Source organism: Piliocolobus tephrosceles, chromosome 20 (assembly GCF_002776525.5).
Source record: "Piliocolobus tephrosceles isolate RC106 chromosome 20, ASM277652v3, whole genome shotgun sequence".
Taxonomy (NCBI): domain Eukaryota; kingdom Metazoa; phylum Chordata; class Mammalia; order Primates; family Cercopithecidae; genus Piliocolobus; species Piliocolobus tephrosceles.
In genome coordinates, this window is record NC_045453.1 from 21,347,692 (window position 1) to 21,360,606 (window position 12,915).

General features: G+C 53.1%; 1 protein-coding gene across 2 annotated transcripts in view; it reads right to left on the reverse strand.

Annotated features, from left to right (window-relative positions):
- Positions 1-12,915, reverse strand: part of PREX1 (phosphatidylinositol-3,4,5-trisphosphate dependent Rac exchange factor 1) — a 204,436-nt gene that overhangs the window by 33,275 nt on the left and 158,246 nt on the right. For both annotated transcript variants that reach the window (XM_023197325.3, XM_023197326.2), the window contains exons 15-18: positions 8,739-8,811; positions 3,146-3,288; positions 1,370-1,462; positions 280-428 (exon numbers count right to left, since the gene is read on the reverse strand). In XM_023197325.3, the coding sequence (XP_023053093.1) occupies positions 280-428; positions 1,370-1,462; positions 3,146-3,288; positions 8,739-8,811 (458 nt within the window). The remainder of the gene's footprint in view (positions 1-279; positions 429-1,369; positions 1,463-3,145; positions 3,289-8,738; positions 8,812-12,915) is intronic.

Below are 12,915 nucleotides of genomic sequence, written 5' to 3' on the forward strand. Positions count from 1 at the left end.
CTGTCTCCTGTTCCCTCCCGCAGCTAGATCTGAGATCTATGAATGGCAGGAACTACACGCATCTCCACATGGCTGGATTCCCAGGGCCCAAACTGCCACCAGCACAGAATAGCACTCTATAAACATCTGCCGAATGCATGAAGGTTCAGCTTGTGTCATGTGCCTCCAGCAATGGGTCCCAGCCATGGGGGACCAGGACAGTTCATGCCACCCCCAGCCCTCGGCCACCACTCAGCCTGAGAGGCAGGGCTGCCGGACACCCTGCCCCAGGATACTCACTCTTTGGCCTTGGTGGCCACTAGGAGGCGCAGAGGGCGGCGGGAGCAGAAGGACTGGTTGAGGATGGACTCCACCTCCGAAAAGGGCCGCAGGAACACCAGGTCCTCATTGATGGAGTAGATCTTCCTCCCCACCTGCAGGCCGGCCATCTGGGCAGGGGTGGCAGGGGACAGACGTGCACATCGGTCACTAAGCTCCTTCCCTCCTCACCAAGGAAGCTCAAATGTGTTTGGCAGAAAGGTGCTGGCCCAAGGGATCCGGCAGGACTGGGTGACTGTGTGCTGTCTATGGTAAGCAGTTGAGGGGCACAAGGGACCTGGTTCTGCCTCACGAGCCACAAAGGGAAGCTCATGGGAGGGCAGCTGGGAAAGGTGTTCCTCCTGAGGGGAAACTCTGCTGGGGCCTGACCCTGTTGTGTGGGGACACGAGGGTCACACCAGGGTGGCCACCTTGTGTCTGTGAGGGCCTGGCCAAGAAAGATGAAGACATGCTGACCTGAACCAAGATTCACAACCACCTCCTTCCAACCGCTGACATCACTGGCAAGGTCAGCTCAGCTGCTCCAGCCATGGGTATGTGGCTACTTGCAGCCCAAAGCATTCCTAATTGCCACAGGGGCAAGCTGGGCTCCAGCTAGCGTGGCAGGTGCATCTCCCCCACCCACCTCCACACGCCCCAGGAGAAGCTGGAAGGCCCCAAGGCTGAATCCTTGGTCAGCCACACCCTCACTCTCCTAACCTATCCTCCTCTAGGCTTTGCATGGGACAGCAACAGGTTTATATTATTCAAGCCTCTGTGACTTGTTGCAGAAAACTGAGAAACCTGCTTTTTGGCTGTACCTCCCCACAGCATCCAGCAGAGGACAGTGGTGGAACACACCAGGGCCCTGGGCCTCTGCACTCACTCCCAGCTCCTGCAGCCACTGCAGACAGTGGGTAATGGACTCAGTTTATCCACGTGGGCAGTAAGAGAAGAGGAGCTAGCAATCATTCTAGAATCTCCTGGGCTTGGCTGCCTCAAGGACGGTGAAGACAGACACTCCGCCCTGCCACCTGCACACATTCCCTGCCAGCTCCCCCCAGGGCCTCACCTCGGCCAGCGAGCCCCTCTGGACGGTCTTCACCACCACAGCTTTGTTCTTCTCCTCGATGTCGAAGCCATAGTCCTCCTCCTGGGGCAGGATCTGGGGGCCCAGGACAAAAGGAACCCGGTTGGGGAGTGAGGTGGGCCTGCAGCCAGCCCCACCACGGCCCCCACAGGACCATGACCTCGTCCCAGGTCTAGTAGGGAAGCAGCTGGATCCAGGCCGGGTGAGACAGAGCAAAATGCAAACAGCACCTGGCACAGAGCTGGTGCTCACTCTGTGCCTGCCACTGGCTTAACGAATCACACAGATCCAAAGGTGTCCAGCCACCAAGAACGTGGAGTTAGGGAATTTAGGGAGCAGCGGTCCCACCCGAGGGCAGGATGGCAGGCATGCTGGAAACAGGTCTGGGGGTTCCCCAGTCGGGGGGATACAGGGAAAGGCACTCATTCTGTCAACAGAGATTGACTGAGATGCTGCCCATCACACGGGCCAGGCAGTTCTCATGGGTGCTGGAGACACCATTTAGAACAAGACAAACAGGCCCAACCCTGCTTAGTGGGGGAGGCAGACTATAAACGAATAAACAAAGAAACATAGGATGTGATGCAGGGAGTATACATAGTTGGAATTAAAACACTTAATGGGATAGGGCACGGCAAGCGGGCAGAGGAGGTGCAACCGGAGCTGAGGCCTAAAAGAAATGAAAAACAAACTTCATTAAGAGTGCAGGAACATGCTCCAGGCAGCAGGCACAACACATACAAAAGTCCTGAGGGAGGCCCCAAGGTACTGGAGAGTAAGAAAAGAGATCAGGAGGTCAGCCACAATGGCTCATGCTTGTAATCCCAGCACTTTGGGAGGCCAAGATAGGTTGATCACTTGATCCTAGGAGTTCAAGACCAGACTGGGCAACATAGTAAAACCCTGTCTTTATAAAAAATACAAAAACTAGCTGGGTGTGGTGGCGCAGGCCTATTGTCCTAGCTACTGGGGAGTGGAGGAGAGGAGAGAGGGGAGGGGAGAGAGGGGAAGGGAGGGGAGGCGAGGGGAGAAAGAAAGGGGAGGGGAGGGGAGGGGAGGGGAGGGGAGGGGAGGGGAGGAGAGGAGAGGAGAGGCAAGGCAAGGCAAGGCAGAAGAGAGACAGAGAGAAAGAAGAAAAGAAAAGAGAAAAGAAAAGAGAGGAAGGAAGCAGGAAGGGAGGGAAAGAGGAAAGAGGGAAGGGAAGGGGAGGGAAGGGGAGTGAGAGGTTGAATTTTATCCTAAGTGTGACGGGAAGCACTGGGGGACTTTACAGTGAGAGGAATGAAATCAGAGGGAACAGCAGTCCCTGCAGTACTACGGGATAGAAGTTAATGGAGCCATCTTCATATGAGTCAGGCTTCAGCTCCAATCCTGGCAGTAGCCAGAGACCTAACTTCTCTAAGCGTCTGTCTTGACTGCCTGCCGCAGGCCACGTGTTAAGATGGGGGCTGCTGTGGGGTATGCGGAATGAGTTGCTTCAGGAGGCCAACCTCTCTATACAATGTACGGGGAGGGGACAGGAGAGGCAAGGGAACAGGAAGGGAGACCTGAAAGCCCAATCTCTTTTGTTAGGAGGGTAGTCTCAGCCAGTGATACAGCCTGGCCTCTTTGCAGAGTTGCCCCCTAACACCTAGAATCCACCTATTCTGGTACTCCAAGCTGAGCCCCCTTCTCTGTGCATAGCCGGAAGGTCACCCAGCTCCCATGCCTGCAGGGGGCTCGGGCAAGGAAGGGACAGCAGCTCAGCTGTGCTCCTACCAGCAGGCGCTTGGCCAGAATGTTCTCCACCAGCTTGAAGTCATTGCGAAGCTGTTTGTTCTTGCTGCTGGTCCCCTCCATCTCCTCGTCAGCATGGAAGCGGAAGTACTGGGACTCATCCCTGAACTCGCTCTTCTCCAGCACTGCAGATCCACAGATGTGCACTCAGTGGTCAGATTCACATGGGAAAGTTTTAGCCATGTTTGCCAACTGGCAGGCACAGGCTGGAACTAGGCCACGGACACGTTTGGTTTGGCAAACACTATTCTATTAAAATGGAATCAAATGCCAACACTAACATATTAGGATATTTCACAAAGTGATCTGGCTTTCTGACTTCTCTTGAAAAGCCTGAACTTGCCTCACCTGCTATAAAAAGATATTAATATGTTACAAAGCCATAGTAACAAACACAGTGTGGAACTGCAGTAGAAACAGATCAATAACCAGTGGAAGGGAACAGAAATCACATAAGAGGACTAAGTGTTTGCAGGAACTCAGTCTATGATGATGATACATGATCACAGGGTATTCTGCAGATGATACATGGAAAACTGACTTGCCGGGGGTGGGGGGAATTGAATCCCTACCTCGCACCATATACAACAATAAACCCCTAATGGATTAAAAACCTACACAGTAAATACACAGTATTCATACACAGTAAAACTAAAGCTAACAAAACTAAAAATAGGATGACATCTTTGTCCTAGAGAAGAAAAGGAGTCTGTGTATAAGACCCTCTTGTACTAGACTAAAATTAAGGACCTCCATTTGATAACAACTCCATAGGTAGATGGCAGATGTGAAGATAACTATAGTGTCCAAAACCAACAGGAATAAATATCTAGAATATATAAAACCTCTAACAAATCGACCAGAAAAGGCTCCAAAGCTCACAGATAAATGGGCAAAGGATATGAACAGTTAGTTAACATAAGCAAACTCCAATGAGCAGCAATTTGTGAAAAGGCATTCAGACTTCTCAGAATGAAATGATGCTGAGACACTTTAGACCAAAAGTTAGCAAACTCAGTCCCCACAGGCCAAATCTGCTCCACTACCTGGTCTTATGAATAAAGTTTTATTGGCATACAGCTACAGCGATTTGTATTTGTACTTATATTATCTGTGACTGCTTTTCAGCCACAAGGACAAAGCTGAATGCTGTGACAGAAGCTGTATGGCCCACAAAGCCTAAATTGTTACTAAGTGGCCCTTTACATACAAAAATATACTGACCCTGACCAGGCACGGTGGCTCTACCTATAATCCCAGCACTTTGAGAGGCTGAGGCGGGCAGATCACCCGAGGTCGGGAGTCTGAGACCAGCCTGACCAACATGGGGAAACCCTGTCTCTACTAAAAATACAAAATTAGCTGGGCGTGGTGGCACATGCCTGTAATCCCAGCTACTTGGGAGGCTGAGGCAGGAGAACTACTTGAACCCGGGAGGTGGAGGTTGCAGTGAGCTGAGATCACACCATTGCACTCCAGCATGGGCAACAAGAGCGAAACTCCATCTCAAAAAATATATACATATATATTTTATATATATAATATATAGCATGTATATTATATATAATATATATATATTATGTGTATACACACACACACACACTACACAGACCCCTTTCTAGGACAAGCCAGCAAAATGAATAAAAATAACCAGTATCAACCAATTGGTGATCTGATCTCTGTAACTTACAGCTTAACTAGGCACCTCCCAGGGCCAGGCACACTGGGGAGACATGCTAAGTTCATCCACTCCTTGGACAAGGAAAGAATTGCTGTGCCCCTTTCATAGATGGGGAGACTAAGACTCAGACCCCTAGGTCACAGAGCCAGCAGGCAGCAGGCAGCAGAAGGGCCCTCATCGAGCCTCCTTCCTCTCCTCCTCCTCTCCCCACACTGCCCAGCCAGGCCTGTTAGATGAGGCAGGGCTGAGTATAAACAGTGCACAAAGGTGGAAATCAAGGCTCGGAGAGGTAAAGGCAGCTGTCGGAGGCCGGTGGGTGCCTGAAACAAGGGAAACCAGCTGCCTTAGCCATGAGACATCCCCCTTGTCCCTTAAGACAGAGGCTTTTTCTGGATATGGTGACTCAGTGGAAAGCAGCCGGGGGCGTTTCTTTCTTTCTCCTTAGTTCTCCAGGACATTTCACCTGGAACTCTACCTGTTCGTGAGCCCCTTTCTCAGGCCACCCCTGTTACCTTTTTAAGAAAACAGACACACAAATTGCCACTTTCCCCAGAGCTGGGGGAGCCAGGCCCCAGGGGGCCGCGGGCTTCGACTCCACTATAAACATTAAGTTAGAAGATTCCAGGAGTGGGAGGAAGAATTGCAATGTTGCATATTGACCAAAATATTTGTGGAAAACAGCGTGGAATCCCTCAAGTCCACGAGCTCAGCCAAGCGAGTTACCAACCTCAATACCTTTCCCTCAAGGCTGCTGGTCCGGCTTTATAGGATACTCTCAGATCTGGGTTCAAATCCCTGCTCAGCCCCTTCCTGTCTTCATGCCCTTTAGCCTCTCTGAGCCTCAGTTTCCTCGTCTACAATAATAATAACAGGACCAACATGCTGGGGTGGCTGTGGGGATTAAATGGCAAGCCTCAGTTTCCCCATATGTGCCTAAAGCAAGAGGGCCAGACCCCAGGCCAGCCCTAAGGTGGGAATACCTTAGGGTCTGTGGGCTCAGTTCAGCCCCAGTTCGAGGTGCCTCAAAAGGTGCCACAGAGGCCCCTCCCTGTCGCCCATCCTGCACCTCACCCTATATTTTGCTGAAGGCACAACCCTGGAATTGGCCCTTTCCTATTTTAGCCTATTTTTGAGTTTGTGGCAGGGAACAGAGGAGCAGGGTCACGCCCTGCAATTTCTCTCCCTCAGAGGCCTTGAGGACATCAGGATTGCCTGGGAGTCACCGCCCAGCAGAATGTCCACAGCCAGCAGCCTTCCCGGAATAGCAGCTGGGGAGGACCCCTAATTACCCTCACCCACAAATGAGAGGTTGTGCCCAGCTGACTGGAGGGAGGCTCGGGGCTGTCAGAGGGCCCCGAGGGAAACAGAGCAGCTTCTGGGAATGAAGGACTTTGGTGAGATGAGGTAGATGCGTGAAAATGCCCTTGGCCATCCACACTGGCCCTGCCCTGCACACCTCAGCTGGGGAAACTGGAAGCTAAAGAGTGAGTCCTATTCCCACAGAACACTGGGCATGCAGAGGAGGGCAATGCAAGGCCTCCAATGGAAAACTGGAGAAACTGAGGCCCAGAGAGACACACAGGTCGACTGGGAGTCAGCTGAGTCAGGAACCTGCTGGCCACAAGGCAGGGGATAGACCCAAAGGCCTCTCAGCTCTCCAGCACATGGCTCACTCTGCCAAGGGAACCCCAAATCCAGCAGGCCGACCAGGGCTCAAAAAACTATGGCTTGGCTGGGTGTGGTGGCCCATGCCTGTAATCCTAGCTACTCAGGAGGCTGAGGCAGGAGAATCACTTGAACCCAGGAGACGGAGGTTGCGGTGAGCTGAGATCACGCCATTGCACTCCAGCCTGGGTGACAAAAGGGAGAGACTTTGAGACTTCGTCTCAGAAAACAAACTATGGCTCACCACCTGCTTTTCTAAATAAAGTTTTATTGGCACAGAACCACGCCCATTTGTTTACATACTGTCTGTAGCTGCTTTTGTGCTACAAAAGCAGAGTTACAGTTAAGCAGCTGTGACAGAGTTTGCAGATCTCTGAGTTAGAACTAAAAAAGCCAACATCAGAAAGGAGAAATGGCCAAAGGGCCTTCCTGTGGCTCAGGGTTTTCTGAATCTGATCACTTCTAACCCCTTGCAACCACCAGGTCCCAGCCATATCCTCCTTCCCCTGGACTATCATGGCCACCTCCTTGCTGGCATCCGTTTCCTTCCCCTGCACACACCACATGCACATGCGTGCGTGCGCACACACACACAGACACACACACACAGACACACACACACACGGGACTGTTATCTGTCCTGGTCATCACTCTGCTCCCAGAGCCTGGCATGGTGCCTGGAACACCAAAGACACCACATGTGATGTCAGAATGAACAAAGACAGAAAGGAGGGATGGGATCCGCCTAACAGGGAGAGAACAGTCCCTTAAAAAAAAGAGAATCCGGCCGGGCGCGGTGGCTCACGTCTGTAATCCCAGCACTTTGGGAGGCCGAGACAGGCAGATCACGAGGTCAGGAGATCGAGACCATCCTGGCTAACACGGTGAAACCCCATCTCTATTAAAAAATACAAAAAATTAGCCAGGCGTGGTGGCGGGCGCCTGTAGTCCCAGCTATTTGGGAGGCTGAGGCAGGAGAATGGCGTGAACCTGGGAGGTAGAGCTTGCAGTGAGCCGAGATCGCGCCACTGCACTCCAGCCCAGGCGACAGAGCGAGACTCCGTCTAAAAAAAAAAAGACAGAGAGAGAGAATCTGAGCTAGGAGCAGAATGATGATGGGGAGGTGCTATTTTAGCCAGGGTTGTGGGGAGGCCCTCACCGGGGAGAAGCTGACTGAGCAGAAACACTGAGTCACCTGCAGGGATGAGGCAGGCAGGGCACCCTGGCAAGAGAAACTGCAAGTGCAAAGGCTCTGAGGAATGTTCTAGAAACAGGAAAATGGCACCTTGGCAGGGGTTAAAGGTTTACCTGTCCTGCTGAAAGGACAGGAGACTCAGGGCTCCCCAAGGGCCCTCAAGGGGAGATGCTACATAGCACAGTAGTTGAGTGTGTAGCCTGTAAAGCCAGACGACCTGGGTTCTAATCCCGGCTCCAGACAGCCTGAGTTCTAATCCTGGCTCCAGATAGCTTGGGTTCTAATCCTGGCTTCTACTTGCCATGCAACCTTGAGAAAGCTTCTTAACTATCTGAGCTTCTATCTCCTCATCTATAAAATGGGGATGATGTTAATACCCGTATCAAAGGGTTGCTGTAAGTATTAAACTAATAAATACACGTGAAGTGTCTAGAAAGAGCCCAGGCACACAGAACACTAACTTTTGTTGTAATTTAAACCGGTGTCCATGGAGCCACTTCGTCCTCCTTCTTGCCACCTTCCTGCTTCAGGAACACCTCAGAACCCACTCCCCAATACCTGCCTCTCTCCCAGTGAAAAGAAAAGCCACTTATCCGAGGGAGGAGGCTGAGGAAAGAGGCAGACATCCCAGGAAGGGCTTCCTGCCTCACAGTCACAACCCAGCTGCCCACTGTCCCACAGGGGACAGCTCCTTCCTCCCCACGGAGGCCTTCGCGCCAGGCCTGCCTCATCGGACCTCGCTGTCTACCCTGGAAGGCCACATCCCGCCCAGGAAGAAGGGTACAGGAAACCCATGGATTGGACTTCAAATCTAGCCCATGTCCTTCCAGCCATTTTGGTTCCCAGTGGACACCAGAAACCATTTCTCAATCGGTTCAGAATGGAAAGGGGAGGGAGGTGGGATTCGTGAGCCACCCCAAACCCCCGGGGGTCTAGAGAGCCACAGACCTGGCTTCAGCCCTCCCGTACTCCCCCAAACCATCAGCTCCAGGGAACAAGGTCCCGAGGGCTGGGCTGCAGGTGGGGGCGGTTACCGTGGTGCATGAAGCCATTGTTGCACAGACCCACGCCAAGCGCCACTGCCTCCTCCCGAGTCTGGCAGTCTCCCTGGAACGGAACAAGAAGGGGAAGGTGTCAGGTGGGCAGCATCCGAGAGGCCATGCATGGCCAGCAAGAAGCCCACAACCACCCAAGAAAGTAGGCTCCATGAGGGCCAGGGTTTGTCTGTTTTGTTTACTGCAGTAACCCCAAAACATGTTTGTGATTATTATTTTTTATTATTATTATTTTTGAGACAGAGTCTCGCTCTGTCACCCAGGCTGGAGTGCAGTGGTGCAATCTCGGCTCACTGCAAGCCCCGCCTCCCGGGTTCATGCCATTCTCCTGCCTCAGCCTCCCAAGTAGCTGGGACTACAGGCACCCGCCACCACGCCCAGTTAATTTTTTGTATTTTTTAGTAGAGATGGGGTTTCACCGTGTTAGCCAGAATGGTTTTGATCTCCTGACCTCTTGATCCACCCTCCTTGGCCTCCCAAAGTGCTGGCATTACAGGCGTGAGCCACCACATCCAGCCCCGTTTGTGATTATTATTAACTCCAAACAAGACTATTTTATTGTACTGTGATCAACACTGCAAAGAAAACATGGAGATTTTAAGTGGCAGACAATGTTGGTTGCCTAGCAACACTTTTCCCATTCCTCCCTGAGAATGGGAGGCCCTCATCCATCTCCAGCCTCCCTTGCAGCTACAGGTGGCCAATGAGCTATAAGCAGAAATCACTGGTGGGATGCTCTGGCAAAACCCCTTGTCCCTGGCCCTTTCTTTCTCTTCCTCCTGCCTGGAACAAAGATGTGATGGCTGGAATTCTTGCAGTCACTTTAGACTACAAGGTGCCCTGGTGGCTGGAAACTCACTAAGGAAGGCAGAGCAGAAAGACACAGAGAGTGTGGTCCCCAAAGATATCAGGAGACACTCTGGCAGCTCAAACCACCCACCTCTGGACTTCTCTCATGCCATAGAAACACAAACCCTAATTAGGCTCAGCCTCCATAATTGTGTCTCTAATAGTAGAAATCAAGTTCAATTGCTAACTGACCAAGCACCAGTTAATAAGACAACTGAGGAAGCCTACCAGGGGCTTCTGAAAAACACCTTCCCCCATTCTCCAGGTAAAAGGGAAAAGCAGCACCACCCCTCCCTGCCTGGGATAAAGTCGTATGAGGAAGTGATGCTGGGGGCTGCAGTGGCTCCCTGATAAGCAAAATGGTGACACTGCTGAGATGCTGAGGATGGTGGGGTGAAGAACGGAAGGTTCTTCTGTCTGCTACTGAGCCCATACACCAGCCCTGGAACCACCTAGCTCCATGCTTCTTGATAGACGGCGTCTGTGTAAGCCACTGTTCAGTTGGGTTTGTTATCCCGGCAAATGAAAATATTCCAAACTGATTCAATCTGAACCAAGGCGATCTGACTCATCTCAGGACTTCCCCAAGGAAGTGACATCCAACCTGAAACGAAGAATGAACAGGCACGGCCCATGTGCTGGACCCTGCGGGTTTGGCCTTTGGGGCCAACTCTCCCAGGTGGGATATCATCTTGGTGGGGCAGTCGACCAAGGTTTGCAGCCCTCCTAGGTCAGGCTGAGGCCAACGGGATGCTCCCTGCCCCGGGAACATGACAATTCAGTGGAGGACCCCAAGGACAAGGAGCAGCAGCGCTGACTGTCCCCCGCAGCGGGGTGCTGGACAGAGCCCCCACGTGCTAGCTTCTCAGCACTTCCGGGTGCCAGTTCTTCCTAAGGCCTCCTAGGCCTGCCCTGACTTTGTGAGTGCCCCACCCCCCTTCAGTGAGTCATCTTTTCTATTCCCCCATCAATTAGCCAGGGCCCGTTTCTGTTGCTTGCAAACCAAATACTCTCAACACATCTAGGCCAAGTGTGTGACACATGTGTGTGTGCATGTGCACACGCATGTGCAGGTGGGAGGGATTGTCAAGCAGAGGAAACAGCAGGGGCAAAGGTCTGGAAATGGGCAGAAGCTTGGAGCGCAGAAAAACCAGAAGGCAGCATGGCCGGCCCGGGGAGGACAAGCTGAGTCAGGCCCATGAGGGCCAGGAGCCGGCACCGCTGTGCCCCCGCTCAATCCTAAGTGCTGGGAACGGGGCAGACCTAGAGTCCCTGCTCAATAGCTGTCTGCTGATTGAACAAAGGAGTGGTCAGCAGGGGCCAGATCGTGTAGGAGCTCGCAGCCAGGTCAATGAGCTTCAACTCCAAAGAGACAGCCACAGGCACTACCTCTTCTCACTGAAACACCTCCCAGAATGAGGAGTCCTGAGAGGCCGCCTGTCCCCTCCTGTCCACAGCCAGAGGGGATTTTCCAACCAGAGGAGACAGGGGTGCTATTCAGAGGCAGCAGGACTCGGCCCTGGGCAGAGCCTCTGCCTTGGCATCTCACCACACTGCCTGCCCTGGCTGACTCCATTAAGACACATTTCTCCCACAGGACCCCAAGCCAGTGGTTCAGAACCCTGCCATGGGAGGTGGCTATGACAGGCCATATCCAGGGCAGCTGCCCCCCTGCTGTGAGGGGCCGGCCAGGGCCGGGGGGGTGCGGAGAGGCAGGCCTTGCTCTGCAGATGGGAGGCCGGGCAGGCAGCTGGAGCCACCTGGCCTTTTGAGACGCTCACAGTCCCAGCCTCCCCACAGGGTCCTGGAGTTCCTAAAGCAAGGCAAGTAGGGACTCTAAGGTCAACAGAGATACAGAAGGCCTGGAAGTGCCACCTGAACAGGAAGCCCTGCCACCTCCCTGCAGCCCTCTTGGAAGGATGCAATTTCTCCCCTCCCAGAGGAAGCCGCCGTACACAAGACCCCTGCAACCTCCCCCGCCATGCCTCCCTGCCTTGACACCCCCACCTGCCCACCCACCCTCAGGTGCCCTCTGCACACCTCAAGGCTTTTGCACTCATCCTTTCCTGCACACCTGGAATGCCCTGTCCCAGCTTTGCAGGTCTCAGGGCCGTGCCACTTCCTCAGAGAGTGCCATTCTTAACTACCCGAAAGTCGCGCCCCAAATCTTCCTCCACCCATCCTCTCAACAAACATTCACCGGTCACACGCACTCAGGCAAGGCATCTGTGCTACCCTGTCGCAGTCTGAAATTACCTCACCCATGTATACATTTTGCTTAAGGTCTGTTGTCCACCGGGTGTAAGCTCCATGCGGGCAGGGACGCTGCCTGCCATGTTCACATCATCATCCCACATCAAAACCCAAAGTCTAGTACTTGGTGGGGCACAAAAAGTGGAAGGAAGGGAAGGGATTGATGGGAGAAGGGAGGAGGGACAGAAAGAAGGGAGAAGAGAGGACCTAGTTTGGAAACTGATTCTGAACTCACCTCCCTGTCTCGGCCTCTGCCTCTCTGAAGTGGTGGGGAGACTGTCTCCATCCCACCGAGTTCTCGTGAGGATTGAACGAGACGCTCTGTGCAAGACCCTCGGCCCAAAGCCTGGCACACAGGCAGCATTTGATAAATGTCAGCTGTTCCTGATTGGTTATTTTTTCACTGGAGAGAACCACTGAGGAATGAAGATGGAGGAGGCAAAGTGGGGCGGAGAGACAGAGTAATGGGGGAGAGAGGTGTGAGTTACACAGGACCCCTGACAGCCTCTTTACCCATGAATTCCAAGACCCCATAAAGATGCCCAAGGATGCCTCTCACTGACCTACCACGTGCAAGGGGCTGCGAGATTTCACTCAGACTGTACGGGTGACCTGGAGACAATCACTCTTATTAACTCCACTCAACAGAGGAGGAAACAGAGGCACAGACAGACTTGGCAGTTGCTCAGGCTTACACAGTTAACAGTGGAGGCCGCTCAGAGCTGGACACTCCCCACCACCATGCCATGGAGAGGGGAACCGAGGCTGACAGGGGAGGTTAGTTGTCTAGGGTTGCAGCCAAGTTTCCTGTTCCCATTTCTCCTGCATCTCTTCTCCCAGTACCTCAAGCTGCCAGCCTGACCCCCGCCTCTCCTACCCTGACCCCTCTTTGCCCCTGCCCCTGCTGAGAACCCTGCTGCCATCAGTACCTGCCATCTGCCTGGTCGTAGAAGTCCACGTGGTGGGCATTCCAGGCGCATTTCTGCAGAGCCAGCACGGAAGCTTTCAAATCTGTGCCCGCCCCACACCTGGCTCCTTGGCCCGCCTCTGCTCT